Source organism: Leptonychotes weddellii, chromosome 13 (assembly GCF_054177405.1).
Source record: "Leptonychotes weddellii isolate Sample4059 chromosome 13, ASM5417740v2, whole genome shotgun sequence".
Taxonomy (NCBI): domain Eukaryota; kingdom Metazoa; phylum Chordata; class Mammalia; order Carnivora; family Phocidae; genus Leptonychotes; species Leptonychotes weddellii.
In genome coordinates this window covers 60,923,821-60,950,314 of record NC_138381.1, presented here as the reverse complement: position 1 = coordinate 60,950,314, position 26,494 = coordinate 60,923,821, and the positions used below count along the sequence as shown (strand labels likewise).

The following is a 26,494-nucleotide window of genomic DNA, read 5'->3' as shown; positions in this document are numbered from 1 at the left end:
GAGGGGTGGTGACTTGCTGAAGATCACACAGGGCAGGTGCAGAGTAGCAGCAGATAACTGTGGTGTGGGGGGAGAGGAAGGGCTACTGAGGGGAGGGGTGGCCAGGGGCCTGCTCCTTCCCTGGGCCCAGACCTCAAGGGGCAGAGTGAGTATTGGGTCATCTAGGCACTGGACATGGAACAGCGACTATGACCAGCAATGGCTCCTGCCCTTTAGAATAGATAGGAAACCATAACCACATATACAAGCAAGGTAGTTTCAGACCACGGTAAGTGCCACATGAAGGAGCTAAAATAGCATGAGGGTGGGGGGGGGTTGCTGGGGGCTGCTTCAGCTTCAGTACCAGGGGAAGAAGGCCTCTCTGAGAGGTGGTGTGGGGGGTATGAATGGCAAGAATATTGGGGTGGGGGGGAATAAGAAGTACAAGTGAAAACAGCTGATACATTTTTTTTTTATTTATTTATTTGCGAGAGAGAATGAGATAGAGAGAGCATGAGAGGGGGGAGGGTCAGAGGGAGAAGCAGACTCCCTGCTGAGCAGGGAGCCCGATGTGGGACTCGATCCCAGGACTCCAGGATCATGACCTGAGCTGAAGGCAGTTGCTTAACCAATTGAGCCACCCAGGCGCCCAACAGCTGATACATTTACTATGTTCCAGGCACTGTTCAAGACCCTGTGCACAAATAAACTTGTTCAATCTCATCACAGCCGTATAAGGTAGTAAGATTATCATTGCCATCCTATGGAAGGGAAATTGAGGCATGGAGGTCAAGTAACCTTGGTAGGTGATGGAATCAGGACCTGAACCCAGGTAGTCTGACTCTGAAGTCAAGGGGGCTCATCCCATATCATTCTGTTTCTCAAAGGCACTGACCTGCACTGAACAAGGTGGATGGTAGAATCTGGATTCTAGGGGTGCCTGGGTGGCTCAGTCGGTTAAGCGTCTGCCTTCGGCTTGGCTCGTGATCCCAGGGTCCTGAGATCGTGCCCCGCATCGGGCTCCCTGCTCCGTGGGGAGTCTGCTTCTCCCTCTCCCTCTGCCTGCCGCTCCCTGCCCCCAGCCTCTGGGTTCACAGTTAACTGGGCCACCTCATTCTAAAGGGATTTGACATCCTGAGACAACCGGAGACTGGTGAGAAAGGGCTTAGGGATTAGACAATGATAGCTGGGAAGGTAAGGGACTTAATTAGGGGGGTTTGGGTGTGGAAAGTGGGGCGGGGAGGGGATTTGTGTCTTCACAAAGCCAGGGTGGACTGCGGAAGTGAAGGGGAAGTGGGCTCCTTGGGAGGAGCTGGGCGAGCTCGGTTTCTCCTGTTCTGTTGTGCCTTCAGAAATAACACATAATAGTACCGGTAATCCTCCTCTTTGTGCACCATCACTTTTCCAGCCATTATTCCACCTGGAATTCTCACCGCAGCCCCGGGAGAGAGGCAAGGGATTATTTTTCTCCCCAGGTAACAGGCACCTGGAGAAGGCAGGTGACTTTGACCCTGAGGAGCTGGGGTTTTGTTCCAGGCCCCCTGGCTCCTGGTCAGGACTGCTTTCTTGGCTCTCGCTGCATTACTGCAGGGGGAGAGGCCCTGCCAAGGATCTGCCGAGGAAGTCATTCGGAGCCCTGGCTGCCACCTCCTAGACTGCAGTCCCTGAAGACCCCTGCCCTCCTCACTGGGGGCTGGGGGGGGGGCGCGCAGCAAGGGTTTAAAAGACTGTTTTCTCCAACTCTCAAACCACGGTGCCAATCTCAGCACCACCCCTTTCCCCAGTGGCACCAGAGAATCAGGACAAGGCATGTACCCCTAAGCTCTGATTCTTTATCTGACCCCCACTTCCCCTCTCACATATCCACAGACCAAGCTCAGCCTGGGCAGGCCCCCAACCCCAATACTGCAAGTTCCCTGAGGGCAGTTTTCCTACTCGAGGATTTCCACAGTGCTCAGTGAGATATGTGAGGGAACAAAAGGAGTGAATGTTTTCCAGGCCTCCTGCCCCCTCCAATGTGGCCGACTCTGCTTAGTCATCAGCAGGTCTCTGGGGAACCCGAGATGCCCTACCCCCTGACTGGGTGGGGAGCTTCCTGACTGCACCAATATGGCTAGCTGCACTGTGCTGGAATGACCTGCTGCCTTAGCCATCTCCCTGTGGACCGAGAACTCCTGAGGGCAAGGCCTGGTCAGCCGCGATCTCCCAAGGGTCCCTGTGCCTGGCACCATACCTGCTGCCTAAATACTCATGGAGCCAAGGAATGAAGGGTGCTCTGGCTCCCAGCTCCAGTGAGGAGCTGAAGCGTAGACCACCTGGAGGAGAGCGCGGGCAGGTACAGGAGTGAATCCATCACTGTCACTTCCTCAGTCTGCTGCTATCACCTCTGCGGCCAGGGCCACGTCATCCCAGGGAGTGTGGATTTCTTCATTCCTTCCCCACTTTGTTGGAAAGAAACTTAAGGCATCTGAAACCCCGTGTGGCAGGGCTGGGATAAGGAGAGGAGGCAAGGAAGCTGGAGTCAGTGTCCTGCGCGGTCGCCTGCAAGCACAAGGGCTTTCCAGAGAGTTCTGCCGTCCTGGCCCCATGGAAGTAGAGTGTTCCACAAATATTTGTTGAAGGGTTTAAAAGACTGTTTTCTCCGACTCTCAAACCACGGTGCCAATCTCAGCACCACCCCTTTCCCCACTGGCACCAGAGAATCAGGATAAGGCACCCGGGGCCTTTGATCTGGAGGTCAGTGCCCTTGTTTTAGAGAAGAGTCATCCAAGGCCCAGAGGACAAAGCAGATATCCCAGAGGAGCACCCCCTCCCTCCCCAGGGCTCATTGCTAAATAATCACTAGAGCACATTCACTCGAGAACATGGTGAAATCCCCGGCTCTGGACTCCCAGTCCAGTGCTCCTGCCTCTGCCCACAGCCACCTCCCAGAGGAATCTCAGCCCCAGGGCACTAACCAGCAAGACTAGAGCCATTAGTTATCCCACGCTCCTCCTAGATCTCCTAGGCCTTGCAGCCTTCTTTCAGGTGTTAACACTACCTTGCCTGGCAAGATATACTCAGCACGGCATGCTCGTTACAGAGCTGACAAGTGGCAGGGCTTGGGTCTCATCTCCAGCCTGCCTGACCGAGGAGGCTGAGCTCTTCCCGTTGGGCCAGGCCGTTGCCTGATAGTCAACCACGGCAACACAGAGTAGTCAGTGTCAAGGTCAGGAGAGAGGGGTTACTGTCTGGAAGGGCTCATGTTGGATTAGTTAGATGGGGCAGAAGTTCCTGGAAACAGCATTTGATCAGGCCTTTGAAGGTCAGGGAGGATCTGGCAGGAGGAAACAGGAGATGGAAACAACTCTGACAGAGGCAGGAGGGCTGAGCTCTGTCTGAGGGGCAGTAGGGAGCTTCTCTGACTAAAATGAAAGAGTGTTTTGGGGACACGTGGGTGGCTCAGTGGGTTAAGCGTCTGCCTTCAGCCCAGGTCATGATCTCGGGGTCCTGTCAGGCTCCCTGCTCAGCGGGGAGTCTGCTTCTCCCTCTCCCTCTGCCCCTCCCCCTGCTCCTGCTCTTTCTCTCTCTCTCTCTCAAATAAAGAAATAAAATCTTAAAAAAAACAATAAAATAAAATGAAAGTGCGTGGAGGGCAAGAGTGGCCATTGAGGCCGTTGAGGATGCTGGGACGAGATGGGCCTTGGCCTCAAATGCAAGTCAGTGAGATTGGGCTGATTCCTGAAGGAACTAGGGAGTCACAGCAGATTCTTGAGCAGGGGAACAACATACCTAGCAGGGAGGGAGACTTACTGGACAGGGGTAGGGGGTGAGAGAGGAAAGATGGGAATGTGGAGGAGGGGCTCTCTCTTAGTAACCAGCTCAGAGGAGGTGACCAGATTATTATTCTAGGATTTATATTATCAGATTAACTAGCTGTTCCATAGTGGGCCAGAGGTAAGGTAAGTTTCAGTAGAGGAAGGAGAAGCAGGCAGCCACAGGACCTGGGAAGGGCAGACTGGAAGAAGGGTACTTCACTTAGACCTTTATGGTGGGTGACTCCAGATTCCTGGGGGCTTGTTTTGGGGCTGAGGATGATTTCCTGCTGGGTGAATGTTTTCTTTGTGCTTTCCTGGGGAGCCTGTGTAGGCAACTCCCAGGCTAGTCCACACTGCAGCCTTTGGGTTCCTGGAAGCATTTGGCCCAGAAGCCAGAGGCTTGGGTGCAAGCCCTAAATCTGCATGTACTCTTACGGGGCTGCCTCTTTCCCTAGGTTCCTCAATAAATCACCTGACTTAGAGGGTTACCACAGGCTTAAATGAAAAGCTAGATCTGAAAGTGCCTTGCAAACTGTAAAGTGCTGTAAAGGGTCTATTTTTCTATTTTCCTTTGAATAGGCCCTACATCTTGCCCCTGGAAGGATCTTATATAAAGATTTCAGCCACGTGTCCAACAAGGAAGGCAGCCATGCCTTCTGCCCTAAGCCAGAAGCCCATGATTCTTTAACTAGTGTGGAACTGCTGGGATAGCTAAAAACTCCTCCCAGGGGTGGGGGTTGGGGGGCCTCTCAGCAACAGGGCTGAATTGAGACCCTCAACTCTCTGCACCCTGCAGCAGACCTTCATGGTGGAGACCGTGTCAGGTGCAGAGTCTCCCAGGCGTCTCTAGCGGGCCTGCTGTAGTCTGCCTCTGCCTTCAGACCCAGAGAGTCTGGGATCCTCCTGCTTTCTACTCCCCTGGAGACCTGAGTGTAGAGTTGGCAGGGGCCCCGCTGTGAGAGATGGGATGCCCTTGGGCTCCTGGGATGAATTCCTTGGGCTCTGTGTGAATTCCAGGCTGTAAGTGGAGGTCTTTCATGTGCCCGGCACCGGGCAAAGCTCTCCACATCTGTCACACCACTAACGATTTTGGGCCATGCCCTCTCTGGGTCTGTTTTCCATGGCTGTTAAGTGAGGTGAGCTGCCTGATGCCCGAATGATCTGTGCTTGTGTCTCCTTCCCAGGGCTCCCTCAGCACCTGGCTCTGTGCCTATTGGAGCATTTCTTGCATTCATTCATTCAGCATAAGTTTATTGAACAGCCCCTGTGTGTAGGCTGCTGTGCTGGGGGTCGGGGGCTTATGGGGATCCAGGTCCCCGTGCCCAAAGACCTCATAGTCTAGCAGGGCCGACGTTGCTAAGCAGGGCCACACTGTGGTTCTCTGAGGGTCCTCCCTGCCTATTCTTGCTCTCCCCTCCTCTCTGGCCATGCTTCCCATCAACCACCCAAACTTGGCTCATGCCATCGTGCCAGCATGGAATGAATGGATTTTCTTTCCCTTTCCTTCCTGCCCCATATTTTAGGGCCCAGCTCCAAAGCCACTCCCTCCACATAGCCTTCTGAGATTCTTATAACCCAAAGCAAATTCTCCTCCTTTAACCTCCCAGGTACTTACTCTCTTTGGCACATTTATCTCGGTCTTGTGTTCTGGATGATGGTGCCTGTATCTTATCTCTGGGAGGGCAAGATGGTGTCTGATTCATTTCAGGGTCCCCAGAACAGTGCCTAGGACCTGGCACACAGTAGGAGGAAAGAATGGTCCAGGGCATGTGAATAGCTGCTACCATGGAGGTAGGAATAGAGTATGTGGTGGGGGTAGGGGGGCCCAGGCAGAGGGGGAAGGCTATCGAACTCAGAAAGGAGGAAATGGCTTCACTGGATGAGGAAGGGGCTGTGAGGCATGGCAGGACAGTCAGAGGGCACTGAAGCATCCATCACACAAGTCAGACTTGCAGTTATAGGAACTGGCAGCTGTGGCCCCTGGGCAGGAGCAGGGGAAGCAGATAAGCTGCTAGCAGGCCTGCTTTCACTGTGGTAGCTTTACTGTGGCTTCCTCCATGTCCACCCTACATCCCCACCCAGAGGCCAAAGCCTGGCCAGGCAGGTGGCAAAGGGAGGCTTGTGCAGGGCAGACTAGGGAGGGGTCACAGAGGCGAACCCTTGGCTAGGCACCCACTGCGCTGAGCGACTTAGGTACCGTAGCTCACTTGATCCTCTCAGGCTGACGAGATCAGATCATCACCTCCGTGTAGTGAGCGGAGCAGCTTGGGTTCACAGAGGTGAGGTCGCCTGCTGAAGTCTGACAGCGAAGTGGAGGATGTAGGATTCAGACCCAGGTCTTCTGACTCCCTCTGGAAGCACTCCTCCCTGCCCACTGAGGGTGTGAGCTGGGAAGGTCAGAAGCAGAGGTCAGGGCCCTAGGCCGGGAGACGGGGTCTGTGCTTCCTTGTCCCCTAGGCCTGCCTGCCTCACAGGTGGAGGGGAAAGCGTGTCAACACCCAGAGGCCCCAAGCTGGGTTGGCAGCAGTGGACAAAAACCCGTGGCAAACAGGAAAAGGGCAAAGACCGCAGAGAGAAATGGCCATTACCGCGTGCAGTCCATCGCAGGGCGATGCTAGGCTTCAGGACTTGGCCCCCCACAGTGGCACGGGGCAAGCTCCCTCCCGTCTGGGGGAGTGAGGTTCTGCACTAGGGGACCCCCATCTCCGGAGAGCTCATTAGATAGCATCTAGATGGGGAAACTGAGGCCCCGGGAGCGCAGGTGTCTCATCCAAGGTCACAAGGCGAGTTAAGGATAAATTTGAGACTAGAACCCAGATTTCCTGACTTTCTAATGTCCGCTGGCCTCGGCCCGGGTGGACACTCCTGCTCGCCTCCTGCCAGGGTCTCCGCCTTCGGGAGGACAGAGAGGGACGCGCCGGAGGCTTCCGCGCCCAGCGCATCCCTCCCCACTCCACCCCTCGGGATCCTTTAAGAGGCGGGGCTTGGCCGCCAGCCCCGCGGCCCGGGCAAAAGGCTGGGACTTTACTCCGGCGGCAGAGAACGAGCCCGTGCTCCATCAGCTGCCGCAACCGCCGCGCCCCGAGCCGGAACCACGATGAGCGGCAGAGTCGGCGATCTGAGCCCCAAGCAGAAGGAGGCACTGGCCAAGGTGAGCCGTCACCCTGGCTCGGCCCCCGCTCCGGGGCCGGGGCCTCGCCCTCCCGCGGCAGCGAGCCGGGAAGGGGCCTGGCGCGGTGAGGGGGAAGCGGGCGACGGTGCGGGACCGGCGAGCGGAGGAGGGAGCTGCGGCCGGCGGCACCTGGCGCCTCGCGCCCCTCGCCCCCGCGGCCCGTCCGGCCCTCCCTGGGCGGGCCGAGGAGGAGGCCCGGAGGGAGTTTGGCTACCCCAGCCTCAGCCCCGAGCGAGCCCTTGGCGGGGCCACCTGGGAAGAAGTGGTTGCTTGGAAGCTCTCGGAGGCAGCCCAGGGCACAAAGGCAATATTCATTCTCAAGACTGGCAGCCGGGCCCTGGGGGCAGGGGTAGGGCCCCGGGTTTCCTCCCATTTCCGGGAGGTTTTCCTCTTGCAGGGGCACTGGCATCATGAACTGGGCCCTGACAGCTCCTTAGGATACTTGGAGAGCCCCTGCTGGGGCATCAAGTCTCTCTGCGACCTTGGGCAAACCCATCCTTCTCAGTGTGCTTCTCGATGAAATGAAATGAGGGGTTGGACCCCACGATGTTGAAGGGAGCACCTCGTGTGTGAAGCCTGGGATCCTATGGGTGACTCACTGGGTTGAGGTTAGTTTGAGCTCAGACCAACACCCCCCCCCGCCCCCATCCTGCAATCCAGATCCCTCCCTGGCTGGCGGTTTGGGCAGATGCTCTTCAGAAGGCTAGGAGGTAAGCCTGGCTTTGCCTTGGCACCTGAGCAGAGGAGGTGGCAACAGTTTGAAGGCTGGACCCCCTTGTCCACCAACTGAATCTACTCTTTAGGAGAGGGGAGGTTGGCTGTACTCTGACCCAGAATTGATGGGGTCTGGTCTCAAGGTTTGGAGGCTCCACAGCCAAGCAGGTCTCCATTGCTGGGGGGACAGATGTCTCCTGCCATGGCAGTGGAGCTGAGACACCAGCCCCATGAAGGCTTTTCCCCAGGCTGGGCCTCCCGCATCCCAAGGAGGCTGGATAGGGAGGTTTCAGGTTTTACTGCTGACCTGCAGGGGAAGTCAGGCAGAGGAGGGATTAGGTGGTGATTAAACTGGAAACCAGGGGCTGGGTAGGGTCCTGGGTGAGGGGTGGCTTCATGCCTGGGCCCTGGTGGAGCAGTTTCCCTGGGAGTCTGGGAGCTGTTTGGGGGATGGGCTGGGATGGTCTGAGTCCCCGGCTGACCTCGGCAAGGGGCAGAGGTGGCAGGTCCTCATTGGTCCCCTCTGTGGCTGCCCTGTAGGTCAGTGACTAGAGAAAGGTGAGGGCCTGGGAGCAGGAGGCATGGGGAGAGCATGTGGGGGTGTGCGCACCTACAGGGTAGTGAGCAGTTGGAGGTGGACGTGGCCACCCCTTGGGGTCACTGTCCATATCTCTTGTTTCGCACTCCCTGCACTTTTCCCCTTTGTGGCTTCCTGTTGGAACTGTTCCCTCCACCTGGTTTGCCCTCCTCCCTCCTCCTGCTACCTTTGAAGTCCTTCAAGCCCACCACAAATGTTTTTTTTGAAGTCGTATGAGACCACCGTCTTCCTGGGCCTGTCACAATCAAACTCTTCCTTCCCTCTGCTCCCTCAGCGCATTGCTTACCCGTCCATTACTAAGGGGCAGAAGACTCCAGTGGAAAGCGTGCCTGCTCTGGCCTCGGACAGACGGGGGTTTGCATCCCAGCCCTACTGGTTACTAGCTGTTCAACCTTGGGCATGTTACTTAGTCTCTCTGAGCTCTAATTTCTTCATCTGTAAAATGGGGAGAGTAATACCTCTAGGGACTCTTGAGTGAGGCATGAATAAGATAAGTGCCAAGTTCAGTGCTGGGCACACAGGGAGTGCTTGGCGAATGGACAGGTTTGGCTGTGGCACGCTCCCCGAGTGTCCACTATCACAGTTAGCTGGGATCTCCTATGGCTGCCCGCCACACTGGAGTGTGCAAGTGTTACTCCCTTCCTGCCTCCTCCTTGCTGAACACTGAGGCGACAGAGTGCACTACGCAGCCCACGTGCTCAGCCAGTGTCTGCAGAGTTGACCCATGTTGAAGAGGGGTCCAGCAGAGTCCCTGTGGAGAGCCCCAGGCAGGGGGTGGTCAAGGGGGGACCTGCCACTCACCCTCCTACCTCTCCCTACAGTTTCGGGAGAATGTCCAGGATGTGCTGCCCACCCTGCCGAATCCAGATGACTATTTTCTCCTGCGCTGGCTCCGAGGTGAGGGAAGAGGGGCTGCGGGAGGCTGGGGCAGGGGCTAGTTCTGGGTAGCAGAATGGCACCCTTTGGAAACCCTGCCCCTGGCAATCTGAGAATCTGGAGAATTCAACCTTTAGAACCAAAAGGGCCCTGGGCAATTACATAGCCTTGACCCTCCTGTTGGGTGGAATAACAACACTGAGGCTCAGAGAGGTGAAGTAACTTGCTCCAGGTCACACAGCGCCTGAGCCACAGGCAGAGAGAAGACTGGAGCTTGTGGACTGACTCCCAGCCCAGTGCACTTTCCCTCCATTCGATAAACCCACTCTGCTGATGGGCTTGGGGAAGTGGATTGAGGAAAAGCCCAGGAAGACCCAGCCACGTGGGAAGTCAGTGCAGAGCCAAGTTTAGAACCAGAGTGCAGGGGCACCTGGGTGGCTCAGTCGTTAAGTGTCTGCCTTCTGCTCAGGTCATGATCCCAGCGTTCTGGGATCGAGCTCCACATCAGGCTCCCTGCTCGCCGGGAAGCCTGCTTCTCCCTCTCCCACTCCCCCTGCTTGTGTTCTCTCTCTCGCTATCTCTCTCTCTGTTGAAAAATAAATTTTAAAAAATCTTTAAAAAAAAGAGAACCAGAGTGCAGGCCCGTGGGAGGGGCTGGTCCCCTCTGTGGCCTTTTGGGGTGACAGACCAGCAGTTTAGGCAGCTTGCAGGAGGGGCAAAGGGCATGGGGGGCACTCAGCCTGGCCTCAGTTGACCAGACTGCCCTCAAGCCACCACCCGGCTCCAGAGCCCCACGTTCTAGTTCCAGCTTGCCCTGGCCTGGCTGTGGCACGTGGGCCACGGGTGCACATCTGCTTCAGGCTCCCCTCCGGTAGAACAGGACCAGATAGGGTGCCCTGCTTATTGCGAGATGTAACATGACAGAACTCTGCATGTGCTAGTGAGGGGTACGGCTTTCCACTAGCATCAGAGTCCAGCTCAACCCCATACCCTGACTCATGAAATCTCTCCTTTCTTTTTTCTCTTCTCCTCTCCTGTGGTTCGAGTCATGTGCCACCCTCTCTGGTTCCTGTGACACACTTTTTTTTTCTTTATAGAAACTTAATTACCAGACACTGAAATAATAGAGAAAATTCCACTGCGTTAGGTTAACAGAGATTCAGTTATGTTGTAGAATCATAGCCCAATATATTAAAATACGTATCATGTCCGGTTATTTATAGACACGGACACACACATACATCCCCTAGGGGTCCTGGGACAGGTGAAGGGATGTATTTTTCTCTTCTGCCCAGAAATGGAGCTGGCACACTCTGAGGGACTGCTAGTAGGCACCCCAGGGCAGGTGCAGCCGGGAAAGCCACGTGGGGCCCTGTGCGCCTCTGGAGGTGTCCCTTGCCCCTTTCCCCCCAAATGTTGTGACACTCCGCCCCACCCGCCCACTCAGATTGGGTGGAGGGGCGGTACGGGGGCGCAGTGGAGTCAGTCCAGGGCTGGAGGATATTTTGGTCCAGCATTTGGTGAAGGGCTGTAGCCAGAAGCGGGTGGGTAGGCCGCGTGGGAAGGCTGTGCTGCCTTAAAGAGCCGGCTGCAAGATGATCAAACACACCACCAAGCTGCTGGTAGTTAAAGACCTGTGGTTTCAGAGAGCCGAACAATTACACAGCTCTTTTATCGGAGAGGAGGCTCCCCAGGCTCCTGGCAGTTGGTTTCCCAGACATTCCCGACACCCCAGTCCTGGGATAACCCCTCTCTTTGCAAGAATTTCAAAGCGTTATCGTCATCCTCATTTGCCAGACGAAACAGCGGAGGCTCAGAGAGGGGAGGGCACGTACATGAGGGCACACAGCTGATGAGAAGCCGAATGGGGGCGGAAACCTAGGGCCTCAGACTCCCAGGCTGGCATTCTCTCCAGTAAGTCACAGCTGCCCCCCCCCGCCCCCAGCCAAGCTCGGCCTCTTCAGACAGAGGAAGTGTCCTCTCAGTACTTTACTTGTGCTTCACATTTCCTGGGCAGGAGCTCAGGCCTGGTCAGACTCTACTGTGAATTTCAATTAGGGTTTTTGTTGCCCTTTTTTCTTTCTTTTTTTTTTTTTTAAGGAAACCTTTTCCCTCTCTACCTTTGATTCTAAAGTAAACATTTTCAAAGTGCATGCTAGCAAAATGTCTTTCTCTTGGGCTCACACTCTTGGCCCTTCCCCTCACATGGGTTCAGTTTTCTGCTGCCCCTGACCCCAGCCCTGAGAGCAGGCACAGAAATCTCTACTGCTTCCGCCTGCCTGGGGCTGAGCTCTGGGCTTCCCAGCAAGGAGGGTCTGATGGCCAGATGAAAACAGGAGGTGGTAGAACCTGTGTGCATGTCGGGTAGGTAGGGGGAACGCAGGTTTAAGTCTCCTCCTTCTCCAGGACTCAGAAGTGATCAAATCAGAACCCAGGACAGCTGCTCCTAGGTCATCTTCTCTGGCGGTGCCCTAAGCCAAGCTTTGATCTGCCCCTGACCAGGGCATAGGAGCCCTGGAGAGGCCTGACTCAGCAGGCATGGGGAGGCACCAGGCCGGGTACTGCCAGGGCCAAGTGGCAACTCAGGGAGGGCCCTCAGAGAAGACCCTGGGTGTTGGACCCTGGCAGATACGGGTGAGCTGGAGAGCCGTTCGGAGAGAAGGGGGCTCACACTTCACCACCACTCCTGTTCCTATGGAGCTTTCCCACTTTTACAGACCAACTGGGATCCCCCATCGTGAGAGCATGTTGCTTTGCATCTTTCATGCGTTTCTAGATCATTAGGTGATTCAGGTGGAGATGTGCAATATCTCGTCCAAGGTCAGACTGGGAGAAAGGGGAAGGGCTGAGATGCAAACCCAGATTGTGTTCCTCTAAAAGCTGCCCCTTGCTGCCATGATGGCACGTGAAAGGTCTCCATCAGAAGAAACTTCCTAAGAGTAAAGGCCGTTCGGTTCTACGAATGTGTGTCCAGTACCAATGACGGGCCCAGCGTTGGTCAAATCTCTTGATGCACCCTTTGGGTGCAGGACAGTGGAGTGGATTTCGTGATAGCAGAGTCAGGGAATGTGCTTGGCCACTCCCAGAGATCAGTGATTAAGGGACCTGTGACAGTCCAGAGGGCAGCCTGTCTGGCACAGGTCCCAGGGCCGTCAGCAGATCTCAATGTCAATCAGATCCACAGAGGACATACGGCTGGGAGGGACAGTTCATAGGTCAGTTGGCAAAACTGGTCAGAGTCTGGATCTCAGAAACTCTTTAAAGGATGAAATGGGGCAAGCTGACTGTAACAAGATGAAATCTGATAGGGATGGATCCAGAAAACCACCTCACAACATATGGAAAGGAGGCTTAGCAGCAGCACAGCTGAAAAGGATTTGGGAGGTTCAGTTGACTGTAAGCTCCATCTGAGTTAAGGGTGTGACTGTGGCCAAGAAAGTTCTCAGGCTTTATTGGAGAAGAGTAGGCAACACCTGGTGCTGTGCTCAGTTCTGGAGGGCTCACTTTTTAAGTAGGGCACTTGCAGACTGGAAAACATCCAAAGGGAAGTTCTGTGGATGGACTTGAAACCAGGCCGTGAGGAATGGTCAGAGGAGGGATCCATGGATGGGCAACATGACAGCCGAGGGGACGCAGGTGGCAGCATGGAATTCACCCGTATTGGAAAGATCCACTGCAGATGACAGGGCAGCTGTGTTCATCATTGAACTGTAGGTCAAGTTCTCAGAACTGGATGTTAGACCGTGAAGGAGATTAACTTTGTGTAAAGGGGGAAGGCTGAATGATAAGGGGGTCCAGGGTTCACTTTCCCTGAGAGGAGATTAAGATCTTTCACCTCTTGCATCCACTAGGGTAAAATTCTTTTGACCGCGATATTACAAGGCTGCACCCACCTGCCCTGGTCCTTGACCTGCTCTTCAGGGGCTATGGTGTTCCAGAAGTCCCCAGAGAAAGTCCTCCTGTTAAGCTTCTGCATGTGGGGTGATCTGGGAGTCAGCTGGGGTGAAGATGGAGAAGAACCAGCCCCAGCATGAGAATAGGGAAATCTCCCTGTCCTTGGACGCCCAGCCCGCTGGTCTAACCCTGACCACATTTCCCTGTTACAGCAAGAAACTTCGACCTGCAGAAGTCTGAGGCCATGCTCCGGAAGGTGAGCTCCATTTGGCTCCATATCCCACTGTTGCCTCGGTTCCCACCCATCAGAATCACACTGGGCTTGGATTTCCTTTGCCCACCCTGCCCACCCAATCACAGCCTCTGGCTCGCGTGGCATATCTGAGTATTAGCTGGCCACTGTTGATGCCTTATCCCTTTGGGACAAAGTGCCTCCCCTTCCCTGGAAAGACAAAGTTTTCTTAGTTCTGGGCCAGATAAGAATCACAGTCCGTTCTGCCCGGATCTCTAAAACAGGCAGTGCCTCTTTTCCAGTCCTGCCAATTGCCTTCTCATGATGTACCTGAGACACGGTGTCGCCTATTGCTAGATGCCTATGAGGGGTTCTGCCACCCCCGCTTTTTTTTGAAAAGCCCTGACTGTATGTTTGCAGCATGTGGAGTTCCGAAAGCAAAAGGACATCGACAACATCACGAGCTGGCAGCCTCCAGAGGTGAGGACAAATGATCTTGCCCCACCCCTGTGTTAGTTAGGTCTGTTGCACCCACAGTCTGTGTCCTGAGTCTGTCAGACTGGGACCCTCAAGAGGAAAGGTCTGACGATGCCAAGTGAGCTCTAATGGTTCCCAGAGTGGGTATCCATTGGCACCCAGGGGGAAAGGCTGTGGAGGGAGAGCCTGATGAACCCATAGAAAGGCCCCGGGATACAGGGAAGGCTTGGCTGCCCCCGGGCCTGCTGACCAGGCACCCCCTCTGTGTCTTTGCCCAGGTGGTCCAGCAGTATCTGTCAGGGGGCATGTGTGGCTATGACCTGGACGGCTGCCCCATCTGGTACGATGTCATTGGACCTCTGGATGCCAAGGGGCTGCTCCTCTCAGCCACCAAACAGGACTTGCTCAAGACCAAGATGCGGGACTGTGAGCGGCTCCTGCAGGAGTGTGCCCGCCAGACCGAAAAGGCGAGTGGGCTTAGCACGGTTGAGAATGAGTTCACCGCCGTGGACGCGTTCCAGCAGAAGCAGGCGTATCACACAGGGATTTAAGCACAGCTTCAGGGCTCAGGCCCAGGCGTTTGGATTTCACGGACGAGTGAAATTTCCAAGTTTTAGGGACTGACCCATGTTGACAGATTTTTATTTTTCTCCGAGTAAGGACTTAAAAAGAAAATTTACTGGCTACAATTCCGTAATTAACTCCCAAAACTATAGGAACGGCATAGTCTCGGAATAAAGGGCAGTCCTTTAAATCGAAGAAATTTAGTTTCGTAAGTAACATACTACAGTATCATTGCTTTTCTCGTTCATCTGGGCACTGGTAAGATCTTTGTCGTGGACCAGCCTCTCCTTGAGCAAGTATTTGGGTACCACTGGTGTGGATGAGCTGAGAGTCTGTGCTTTGCTAGCTCTGTATTCAAAAAAAAAGAATAGGACAGGTGATTCCCTCTCTGAGAAAAAGGCTAAGGAGAGTGCTGGAGCCACCCTGCTCTTCTCTCCTGCCTTCCTCTTTAGCCTGTGTAAGGATCCAGCGAAATGATGTCATAAATTTGGGGACATTTTAACACTGTTATTCACGAACATGCACTGAGGGCCTAGTATGTGCAGAGACCCTATAGGCCGCGGATGCCGAGAAGCATTAGATGGGCACCCTTCAGGGCTTAGGGTGGACGGGGAGGCTCTGGGCCCATGTACCAGATCAGTGGCCGCACGAGGCCCCACGGGCGGAATGCTACCAGGCACTGCGCACAGAGGAATCGGGAGGCCACCAGGTCAGACTGCAGAACAGAAGGGACCTTAGATACAATCTAGATCTACCCAGTTGTTTACTGGATGAGAACAGGGACACCTAGGCAGGAAGAGTGACTAGCCTAGGCCATAATTCTGGCCTGGGGTGCTTATCTCAATTTGGAAAACCCTAGATATGGCCCTGCCCAGACCTGTTCGCCATATGGGCACATGAGCACATCAGCTTCTTGCCCTGGACTGGGGTAGGCTTCTGGTGTGGCAGCCTACTGTGACTTTCTGCTCCTCTGTCCCCTGCAGGTGGGGAAGAAGGTGGAGACCGTCACCCTGATTTATGACTGCGAGGGGCTTGGCCTCAAGCATCTCTGGAAGCCTGCGGTGGAGGCCTATGGGGAGGTGAGGGGCAGGGCTGGGAGGGGAGTGGGAAGAGGAGAGAAAGTGGGAGTGGGCCCCTCTGCTAGGAGGCCCTGTGGGTGAGGCAGAGGAGGCCGAGTCTGGCCTGGAGGAGGCAGGGCCTGCCTCCCTGGTACAGAGGTCTGAGCCCACTGGACTCAGTAATTTTGTTTCCATAGTTTCTCTGCATGTTTGAGGAAAACTACCCTGAAACGCTGAAGCGTCTTTTCATTGTTAAAGGTAAGTTGGGAACTATCTGCGATGAAGTCAGTTGGGAAAGAGGGGCCAACGATGTTCCTGGGACAAACTCAGGGGAGTAGAACGGGGTGAGCCAGAGGAGGGGATCCAAGGACCTCTGACATAGGCAGACCGATTTGCAATTTACAAACCTTTTAGGGTTTATTGCCTCCTTGGCACCACTCAGACCGGTGACATAGGAAGGCTAGACTCGCTCGCTGTCCAGACAGGGAAGCTGGAAGTCAGACAGGTACCCATGTCAAGCCTCATACCCTGGGCTGCCTGTGTGGGCTCCACAGCACTGGGGAACCTGTGACCTGACACGGGGCTGGGGAGGACACTGTCAGGGACATAGTGGGCCTTGCTCCCGGTCTCACATCGCCTGGTCTCTGTTCCAGCCCCCAAGCTGTTTCCTGTGGCCTATAACCTCATCAAACCCTTCCTGAGTGAGGACACGCGCAAGAAGATCATGGTCCTGGGGGGTGAGTAGCCCAGACCCTTCTCAGCACCACCGGCTGGTCTGTGGCCCAAATTGGGGATAGCTTTAGAAGTGTCTAGGGCGAAGGCTTCCTCTGCTGGTTTGGTAGCAGTGGGATCCCGGAGCAAGTGGGGGCCGGGCTAGGGTCTTCCTCTCTGTTTTCACAAGGACTCTTCCTCTCAGACACTCTAGAAGAAAGTACTGAGCTCAGCACTGTAGATGCAAAGATGAACGAAACACCAGTCTTGTCCTCAGGGAGCTGACAGTGTAACAGGAGAGAGGTCTTTAGAGAGAAAGCAACGGATACAGGCTAGAAAAGGTATGGGAAAGAGCAGAGGCAAAGCACCACGGAGGCCACAGGAGCGGTGAGGTTGCTTCTAGTTAGGAGCAACTAGGAGGGGCTTCCTTTGATGCACACCTACCGTGGGCCAACCCTGGACTAGGTGACAAAGATGCATCCGACAGAGTCCCCTGAGGAGCTCCTGGCCCTCTTAGGGAAGGGGAGCTGCAAACAGATGTGCAGCAGCCCCATATGTTAAATGTAAAAGAAGGAAATCAAGAAATGGGTGGGAACACAGAGCGGGGGCACTCAGCCCTCCCGACCCGTGCGGGAGCGGATGCCGGCCTCAGCCAAGCGCTGTAGCATGAGTAAGAGGCAGCCAGATGAAGCCAGGCAGGAAGCCGCTGGGCAGAAAGAATAGCACTGAGCGAAGCCTTAGGCACCGCGGCTCAGGCAGTCGGAGAGAGCGCGGCAGGGCCAGGGTGTGGTGAGAGGTGAGGTGCGGCTGGAGATGCAGCTGGGAGCCAGGGCATGGAGAATCCAGGGCACTGTGCTGAGAAGCTGGGACACAGCTCCATGGGCTGTTGGGAACCCAAGAAGAGTTCTGAGCGGGGGGAGGACCCGGCTCAGACTTTAAACGGAGACACGTTTGACTGGCAAGCTTGCGAAGGACAGGTACCAGTCTGTACACTGTGGCCACAGTCCATGCAAGAGCTGTTGCAAGCCCAAGCTGGGGCCATGGCGGTAGAGATAGAGAGGAAAGGAGGGATTTGGGACTTACTTAGGAAGTAAAACAGCAGAACGCCATCCACTGGGCGTAGGAAGGGAGGAAGAGAAATCCAGAATGACTTTCTGGTGTCTAGCATGAGTAACGGAGTATTGCAATGAATCTGGGGCGATTAGTTCAGCGGGGGGACATAACCTTGACGTTGAGTTTGGGGAGTCTGTGAGATGTACAGATGTTAAGGGTACGTGAGCCTGAAGCTGAGGAGAGGACTCCGGTTTGGAAATTCGGGAATTCTCAATTATAGGCAGCAGCTAAAATCTTGAGAGTAAACACTGCCCATGGAAGAGCAGAGGCCAAACCCTGGGGTTGACTATCTGAGTTCAAGGGCAGGCGGAGCAAGAAGTGTTGAGCTTGGCAGGGCCACACTCGACAGGGATTGGATATGCAGGGGAGCTGGGAGGACATCAAGGCACAAGGAGAAGCCAGCAAGGAAGATTCGCAGGAATCAAGCCAACCAGGGACAGAGAGGAGCTGAGTTTTGCCGGATCATTAAGTGGAGTTGGTGGGAAGAAAAGGCCAGAAAGGTAGACTGGGACCGCCTCATGTCAGGCCTGGTGCCACCTATGGAGTTGAGCTTGGGGGTAGGTAATAGGGATTCTGAAGGTTTCTGAATGTTCACAATTAGGCGACACAGCGAAAGTGGAGATCTTCCCGATGTGCAGTGGTGAGCCCTGGGAGTGGCGTGAAGCATTCTGGAAAGTTCAGAACTTCTGGGTTCTGGTCCTGACTCTGGCAGCAACAAGTTTGGCTTCCTGTTGCCTCAGTTACTCTCTCTGTAAGATGGGAAGGGCCCCTCTGGCCTTGTTCCAACCCTCCAGCTGAGCTGGGGGAAGAAATAAAAAATCTGAGCAAAAGGCTCTGATGATTTTTGGCTTTGCTGCTGCTACCGCCCACCGTGAGCATGAGCCGGTTGGGTTTCCTGGCAGCAGAACTATGGAGGAGGTGCAGGCTGTTCTCCCCGCCCACACCTGCAACCCTTTCAGCCAAACCCGCCTCAGGCTCAGAAGCTACCGGGTCTTCAACAGAGGAGGGAAGACGTTCACTCTGCGCAGGTCAGGGGAGCTTAGGAAGCACAGATTATACCCCCGCCCAAGAGCACAGACACTGTGTTCCAGGAGTTGTATGGTCTCAGGACCCTAGAAATCGGAGGGCTGGGAGACCCTGGACGGCCCCTGTGGGCTTCCAGCCAGCCTCAGCAGCAGACGACCCCGGGTCGTACCCCATGACTTGGAGATGCTGCCTATTTTCAGCTATAGAGTTGGCACGGCAAGGTTTCCAGTATCAAAATATTGTGCTTGGCTGATACTAGTTTAGGAATTCGGAGTGGTGACGTGGTTCTCAGCATTGGTTGCACCAGAGTCAAACTCTCCTAGTCAGGAAAGGGCTTGGTTGTTTAAAAAAAAAGAAAAAAGAAAAGAGCCGAGTCACCAGCAGCTAGACAGCCTGAAAAACAGAGCAGAAGTGAAGTTGTGGCTGGGGCAAAGCCAAGGGAGCCCTGTTTAAGGGGCTACTCGACTGTGGTGCAGTCGGTAAGTCACGATTGAGCACGAATACGTGTAGGTGAAAGCAAGGAATGAGACACGTGGTCGGACCCTCCTGGAATTCAGTTGAACCAGGACAGATCAGGTTGACTCAGGCCCTCTTGCTTGCCTCACATGCTGTTCCCTCCGCGTGGGATGCCCTTCCCTCTTTTCTCTGTTCCGTCTGATTGCACACCAGATATTTGTACCACCTCCCTGGGAGTGATCATATACTCTCATACGTGTACGGAGTTAACAGTTTACAGCACCCTCTCAAGCAGTTAGGTCACCTCACTCCCACCGGAGCCGTGTGGGGCAGGAGGAACCAGGCTCAAAATGAAGTGACTTTACTTAAGGTTGCTCAACTGGCCAGAGGCAATGGACACAGGACTCTAGGTGTTCCAATTCTTAGTCCAGCGAAAGGGCAGTCCTCTGAGTGATGCTTCCTCCTGAACCCCCTGCCGAGCTGCGTGCACATCATGTGCTCCTAGCGTTTTCTGGGCTGTGGGGCAGACGGGTTTTTCCTGCCCCTTTTGTGTGGACCACCAGGGCAGTGAAGCAATCCTGCCTAGTGGTGATCCTTTTTTTTCTCCTTCCTTCCCTCTGCTGCCAGCAAACTGGAAGGAGGTTTTACTGAAATATATCAGCCCTGACCAGCTGCCTGTGGAGTATGGGGGCACCATGACTGATCCTGATGGAAACCCCAAGTGCAAATCCAAGGTATGGGCCGTGTAGTCCCCTGCAGGGCCCGGAGGGGCAAGGGATTGCACCAGGGAAGCCTGGCTCAAATGCACATTCCAGTTCACTCTGTGCTTTGCTTCCAGATCAACTATGGGGGTGACATTCCCAGGAAGTATTATGTGCGAGATCAGGTGAAACAGCAGTATGAGCACAGTGTGCAGATTTCTCGAGGCTCCTCCCACCAAGTGGAGTATGAGATCCTCTTCCCTGGCTGTGTCCTCAGGTAGTGTTCTGGACCCTGATAGGCCACCTCTGCCTTTCAGCCACAGGTGCCAGTGGTCGGGCTGGGGTGGGAGAAGCCCTGGTGGCAGGACCCCCAGAGAGTACGCAAACAGACACAATCAGGTCTGAACGGGCGGATGTCCCCTGCAGGTGGCAGTTCATGTCAGATGGTTCCGACATCGGTTTTGGGATTTTCCTGAAGACCAAGATGGGGGAGCGGCAGCGGGCAGGGGAGATGACAGAGGTGCTTTCCAACCAGAGGTACAATGCCCACCTGGTTCCTGAGGATGGGACCCTCACCTGCACTGATCCTGGCATCTGTAAGTACCTCTGTCCTGGCTTAACGCCTCTGCCCTAGCTGTCTGCCTGTGAGGTCCCTCTTTCTCAGACTACGAGAATTAGACATGGGCCTCCATGTGTTCAACCCTCTCCTTATACAGATGAGGGAACGAACCTAGGCTTGGAGAGGTGAAATGACCACGGGGCCCAGCTGGTTAGCAGCAGGGCGGGACTCTGACCTGATACTTCCAGGTCGAGGTGAATCATGGTGCTAGGTGATCACAAGGGTTCAGAACACCTGCTCTCTGGTCCAAGTTTAACTGGATCTGTGACTATGACCAGACATTTCTGGGGAATGCTCCTAGAGGCAGAACTACCTGGGTGGGTGCAGGGATCCCAGGGTGAGCAGAATGCTGAAAAGCCCAGTCCTGACCCCTCTGAGCTTCACTTATCTCCACCTTGATCAAAACCCAAGTACAGGACATGAACAGGAAGTTTAGCCAGGAGGAATAAGAATGGCAAACAGGCATTTGAAAGTGTTTTACATTCCTCAACTTGGCGGTATCGATTAAAATTCCCTTTCAGCAATTCTACTTCTGGAAATGTATCCTACAGAAATGTTTACACAAAGACACAAAGATATAGGTACAAGGATGTTCCTAGCAGCCTGGGCAACTGGCGATAAACCAAATGGCCTTAAAAAGGTCTTGTTAATGGATTATGTAAATGAATTATGGTCCATGTGTATACATGGAATACATTATACCCATTCGAAAGAAAAACTGACATGTAAAGTGTCTAATACATGTTAAAAAAACAAAGAATGAAACATAGCATACAGTATACTCTCTCTTTGTTTTTGTTTTTGTTTTTTTAAAGTATATACGTTGAAAAGAATTCTGAGGAATGTATGCTAACTGTGATGGTGGTTATCTCTGGGATGGTAGGAAGCTTCTAGAGGGCTTTATTTTTTTACACTAGTTCTGCAACTAGGTTATTTTACAATGACCATGTACTACATTTGTAAGCAGAAAAACCACATACACACACACAAAAAGCCCTTCAAATCTCCAGTTTCCTTTCTATCAGAGCCAATGTGCCAGACATGGAAAATGAATGAGAGCAAGGGCTTTATCATCGAGCTGACTTGGATTTGCCTACTGACTAGTCCTTAGGCGAGTGACTTAGCCTCTCCGCACTTCAGTTTCCTGATTGCTACAATGGGGATCAAATTCTCTACCTCATGGGGATACATGATGATTAAATGGGCAGCACTTAGCATAATGCCTGGGGTACAACAAGCACTCAACACACTGTAGACACCACTGTCATTAGGACAAGACCTGTGTGAGGAGAAGGACCATCCTGGAGATGGTGCTGGAGATGGGAGAAGCCCTGTGCCCCATTTCTAGGGCAACATCACCAGGAGATATTGGAGGTAGCCCCCAGATGTCTTACACCATCACCCCAACCTCCAGTGCTGTGTACTTCCCCACCTGCCAGGCAACCTTCGGTCTCGACCGCCCCTTCCTCATAGATGCTCTGTGATATGGCTCCCTGGGGAGGAGTATTCTTGTTAGTGAGCAAGCAGCCAGGTCCTTGGAGGAGAAGGCATATTAATGTATGCTTCAGTAAGAACAAGGCCTAGCACACCAGCCCAGATACTACTATCCACAGAGCATATTTTGTATAGAAGCTTGAATTTTTTTTTGAAGATTTTATTTATTTATTTGAGAGGGGGCGGGGAGCGAAAGCACAAGCAGGGGTTGGTGTGGGGAGAGGCAGAGGGAGAGGGACACGTAAATTCCCTGCCGAGCTGGGAGCCTGACACGGGGCTCAATCCCAGGATCCCAGGATCATGACCTGAGCTGAAGGCAGATGCCTAATTGACTGAGCCACCCAGATGCCCCGAAGCTTGATTTTTTTTTTTTAATGGACAGGGAAGCTGAGGTATGGAGAAGGGACGGTATCTTTCCCACAAAGTAGCTTGTGTACACACCAAAAGACAGAAGACGTGAGGGAATCCTAGAGTCCTGGTCCAGATCTCTAGGCCATTGCCTATCCTAGAGATGAGCAGGTCTGTCCCCGATGTGACAGAGGCAAGAGTGGAGTCCGAGACCAGGGAAGTAATTTACCCAAGATCATGTAGCCAGCAGCAGTGCCCAAACCCATTTTCCAGCATTGCCCGTCTACGGTATCTGAAGGACGCAGCCTGAGAAAGGACTGGGAACCTTACAACATAACCAGACTTAGGTTTGCAAACCCCAAATTTATTTTAGCCCTTCTTGGTTACATTCCCAGATGGAACACTTATCTGCCTGCGGAGCTTTGGGAGCTGCTCCTTGTCCATTCCAAGGAGGATTAGAGGCAGGTCACAGCACCCAAGTCCCCTTCCCAGGGATAAAAACAATGAGGTGGGATCAGCTATTGCCTGGAGCCATGGCTCAGGTTAGACCTGAGCCCAGAGAGAACCCAGTGTTAGGTTACAAGCTCACCTGTGGGAGGGCAGTGCCCTTGAAGAACCAGGCGACTCCCTGCAAAGTGGAACGTAATCTCCCAGTGGAGAAATTAAAACTCCATCCCAGCCTCCAATGGCGAGAGCACATGAATCCTCCCCAGGCCATTCTGGTCCTTGCCCAAGTGTGCTTAAGTAGGGAGAAGGAGAGACAAAGTCTGAATTAGTTTCACTCATTTTCTCTCGATTAATATTTCTGGAGGGCCTGAGTGTAGAATACTCTATTAGGAAAGAAGATTCAGCAGAAAAGATCTGGACTTTGTCCACCAGGAGTGCATAAGGTGGTCTAGAAGACCCAAAACACTGGATGAAGGCTCCACACTACTGCCAGGCAGTGCTCGGGAGCCCAGCCAGGCTCCAGGAGGCCTGGTTTCTGAGTCCAGCTGCGCCACCAACTCTCCCAAGTATTTTGAGCAAGTGTCTCTAAATAACTACCTTTTGATTTCCTTCTCCTTAAAATGAGGAGAATGGGCTACAGCAGGAGGTCTTTTTATTTATGTACTTATTTAAGTAGGCTCCATGCCCAATGTGGGGCTTGAACTCACAACCCTGAGATTAAGAGTCACACACTCTACTGACTGAGCCAGCCAGGCACTTCTTGAGCAGGAGGGCTTAATCTGGGGTTTGTGGACTCCCCAGAGCAGTGACTAAATCTTAAAGACCAAACACCTCTCTTTTATAACATACAGTGTCTAATTCCCCTTTACAATTCTGAAATGAAATTCATGGGTAATATAACCCACCTAAACACATAATTTAAAAAGCACTTAATCTCCCATCAGGAGAAATAGAAGGAAGCTAATTTAGAATATGTATTTGTTTCCATATATCAATGAGAGGGGACGATCACACCCATGTGCCGCCAAGGGTCCGTGATGGGCTCCAGAAGATCTGAAGTTGTGTGCGTTCATCAGATTGTCAAGGGAGTCAGTTCCCAACAAAAGTGGAGGAGCCCTAGTCTGGAGGATCTCTGGGGGGGGGCGCTCTACAGGTCTGTCAATACATGATTAGTGTCAAAATGAACCATGCAATTCATGAACTCCACTTCCTTTGGGCCTGGACCTCTGAACAGCCCCTTCCTTGTTTCTGAGGGCAGACTATGCAAAGCAGAGCCATCTCGGTGGTGGTGCTTGATCCAAGGAGCTCAGACCTCTCCTCCAGCATGACCGATTCTGGTTGCTGGGGCTCTGTCGTGCAGGGCAGTGAGGAAGTGTCCCTCTTTCCAGAGGGACTATTGGTTCTGAACGACCTCTGGTACAGAGAAAATTGATGAGTAATACTTCCCACCCTGAAGAAAGTGTGGGTGGTGGGTCTACCCAATGTCTAAACTATGCATTTTATCTAGGGGCAGGAAAGGGGAGAGGTGAAATCTCAGGAATAAATACACTGTTTGGTTTGTTTGGTTTTTTTTTTTGGCTTGTTTTAATTTTTTTTTTTTTTTCTCCCTGGGAAAAGTGAGAGAAGACCAGGATAGAGAAAGGGCAGAGCCAGTGTTTTTGTTCTCACACTCTGTTCTCTTGAAGGGCTGTTCGACTGAAAGGGAACAACTTCTCAAAAAGAAAGGGGTTAGATTAAAAGCAGTCTGTTCCTTGGCCAAGGCTTCAAAGCCGTCTCTGCCAACTCCATGCCCATTTTGAGTTTTCCTAATCTTTTATGATTACAAACAGGGGTGCAGTGCGCATCTTTGTCCATTTATCTTTCTATGGGATACTTTCCTGGTTCAACAACTCTGTATATTTTGCCTTCGCCAGAAACTGAACGGGGCTTGTCTTCCCAGGGCCCAAGTCAGGCAGCAATGCAGGTCAGAGGGAAATTCCAGCTCCATCACTTCCTCACCATGTGACACAGTGACCTCCTTTTTATACGCTATAAAGCAGGACTAATGCTGAACTCATAGAGTTATTTTGAGCAATAATATAATAGTATATATAGATTACCAACCCAGGGCTGAGACACCTAGGTAGCCATTGTTACCATTACTATTATTACTGTGACAACTGCTCCTACTGATTCTGCCCCGCCAGTTCAAGCTGTAACTCCTCTCAAAAGCCTTTTACATGATGTCAGTCTGTAGGACCCTCTCCTTGTAAGCTGTGACAGATGTGGTTGTCTCACTCATCGGGCACTCGGCATGTTCTGTCTTATGTTTCTTTCTCTCTGTGAATATTGTGTCAGCCCAGCTTAAGTTTCAGAAGGTGAGGGACCACTCCTTATGCCACCTTTGTCCTCATCACGTACCACACTGCCTTGTTCAGACAACAAAAATCGCTGTCCTTTGTTAGAATTGCCTGAATGTCTGTTTTTCTGCCTCCCCTCAGATGTCCTGCGGTTTGACAACACCTACAGCTTCATTCATGCCAAGAAGGTCAGTTTCACTGTGGAGGTCCTGCTTCCAGACAAAGCCTCAGAAGAGAAGATGAAACAGCTGGGGGCAGTCACCCCAAAGTAATGCCTCTTCCCACAGCAGGCATGGCTCCCAGTGTCTCCCTGTCGGTTTCTGTCCCTTATAACAGTCGTTTCCCAGTACCCAGATGCCCAAAAAAGCTGGGCTACAAGAAAGAACTTGGGCTGGATCTGGGGAACTTTCATTTCAGAATTAGGAAGAGGGGGAGCAGCAGGAGAGGGTCTCCTTGCCTCTCAAATTACTCAGGAGTCCCCAGGGGCTGGGCACCATGATAAGGATCTACCATCCTATAAGCTGTGCCAACTTCACCTGTCCAGTGAGAGCTGAGACAGGAAGGGATGGGGGGGGGGGGGAAGATGCAGGTGACAGCAGGGCAGAAATTAGAAAAGCGGGGAGAGATTGAGACCTAACACTTCAGGGAAGCCAGCTGTAGGGAACTTGCTCCCAAATGAAAATGTTAAGTCTAGATCATTATGAGGAGTAGCAAGGTAGCAGGTTGCTAGAGTTATGGTGGGGGTCAAAGTCTCTTCTAAACTTTCTATCTCCAAGGCTGGGACCTTTTGGCTTTTCCCACCAGGTTTCAGGGATGGCCTGAGTCAGTATAGCTCTTCCCACTCAGGGGTAGACAGGGAGGCCACCTCAAGACTTCTGCAACTCTTGGGACCCACTGGCTGTCTCTTTAATTACTGATTGTCAGTGACTCAGAGCTTCTCAGGACAGAGATTTGGTACCCAGCCACTGTCCTCCAACGCAAAGCACAGAGAAATTACCTCCAGGGATCCCAGCTCCAGGATGGGCCCGGGACGCTAAGGGTGGGAGTGAATCCTGAGGCTTCCAACCCCCCTCCCCCTTTTCAGTGCTGTCAGCCTCTCATCAAGTAACTCTCCATTTGAGAACCCCACACAAAAATGACAAGTGGGGGATCAAGACAGTAGATCTCAGTGAAGGCCTTCCCAGTCTGAGTCTCCCACGGTGCCGGCCAGCCTGCTTCCTGACTGACCTCAGCAAGGCTTTGGCAGTCCCATCTCTGTGGGAGGCGTATGGCTGGTGCATTGGGTTCCTGGTGTCTGGCGGGGAGGCTGCCTGGGCAGGAGGCCAAAGGCCGGGCCTGCATCTGGGGGCAGCCACGAATAGCCTCGCAGGCCCCCAGCCTCGCCGTCCACAGTGACAAACAGGGATGGCCAAGGGGGCGCTCAGCGACCACGGACTGCAGGGCACGGACCCTGCGGGCAACCACAGCCCGTAACCCAACGCCACGCCCCGCAAACGAACACTGGAAAGCGCCCCCCGCCCCTCCCCCGGGCCCTCGCAGGAACTCCTTTCCCTCCGAGAGCCAGGCCCCCTGGCCCAGCGTGGGGAGATGGTCTGGGGAGGCTGAGGAAGGAGAAGGAGCAAGGCTGGCACTGACGAGAGCAGCCTGAGGCTGCGCCGGCACCAGCCACACCGCTTAGGAGGGATCATCCCAACCTTGGTTTACAGCGCTCTGTTAGGAAAATTAACCAATGAATAAAGCAACGTTCAGTGCACAGGGAGTGGAAGTCAATGCCCACCGCCTCGCTCCTCGCTGCCCCTCACTCAGAATGACAAAATTTACGTCTCAGGAACACCACCTAGTCGCCAATAGGTGGGGCGCATGCGCAGAAGCCACCCGC

The 26,494-nt window shown here is 53.5% G+C and overlaps 1 protein-coding gene across 2 annotated transcripts; it reads left to right on the top strand.

Moving 5' to 3' along the window:
- The first annotated feature begins 6,766 nt into the window (after positions 1-6,766).
- Positions 6,767-26,368, top strand: SEC14L2 (SEC14 like lipid binding 2). 2 transcript variants are annotated; one of them, XM_006742213.3, is made up of 12 exons: positions 6,767-6,927; positions 9,082-9,157; positions 13,243-13,286; positions 13,683-13,742; positions 14,018-14,206; positions 15,287-15,382; positions 15,559-15,619; positions 16,015-16,098; positions 19,295-19,401; positions 19,506-19,645; positions 19,795-19,964; positions 24,757-26,368. In XM_006742213.3, exons 1-12 carry the CDS (start codon positions 6,874-6,876, stop codon positions 24,885-24,887), a joined length of 1,212 nt encoding a protein of 403 aa, XP_006742276.1. In that variant the 5' UTR covers positions 6,767-6,873; the 3' UTR covers positions 24,888-26,368. The 2 variants fall into 2 exon arrangements, with proteins under 2 accessions (XP_006742276.1, XP_081657952.1); XM_081801826.1 differs by lacking the exon at positions 9,082-9,157 and having other exon boundaries at positions 6,777-6,927.
- The last annotated feature ends 126 nt before the right edge of the window (positions 26,369-26,494 follow it).

Coding starts and splice junctions, on each gene's coding strand:
- SEC14L2 (XM_006742213.3), top strand. CDS start 6,874: ATGAGCGGCAGAGTCGGCGATCTGAGCCCCAAGCAGAAGGAGGCACTG. Junction 6,928..9,081: donor AGAAGGAGGCACTGGCCAAG/GTGAGCCGTCAC, acceptor CTCTCCCTACAG/TTTCGGGAGAATGTCCAGGA. Junction 14,207..15,286: donor GTGCCCGCCAGACCGAAAAG/GCGAGTGGGCTT, acceptor TGTCCCCTGCAG/GTGGGGAAGAAGGTGGAGAC.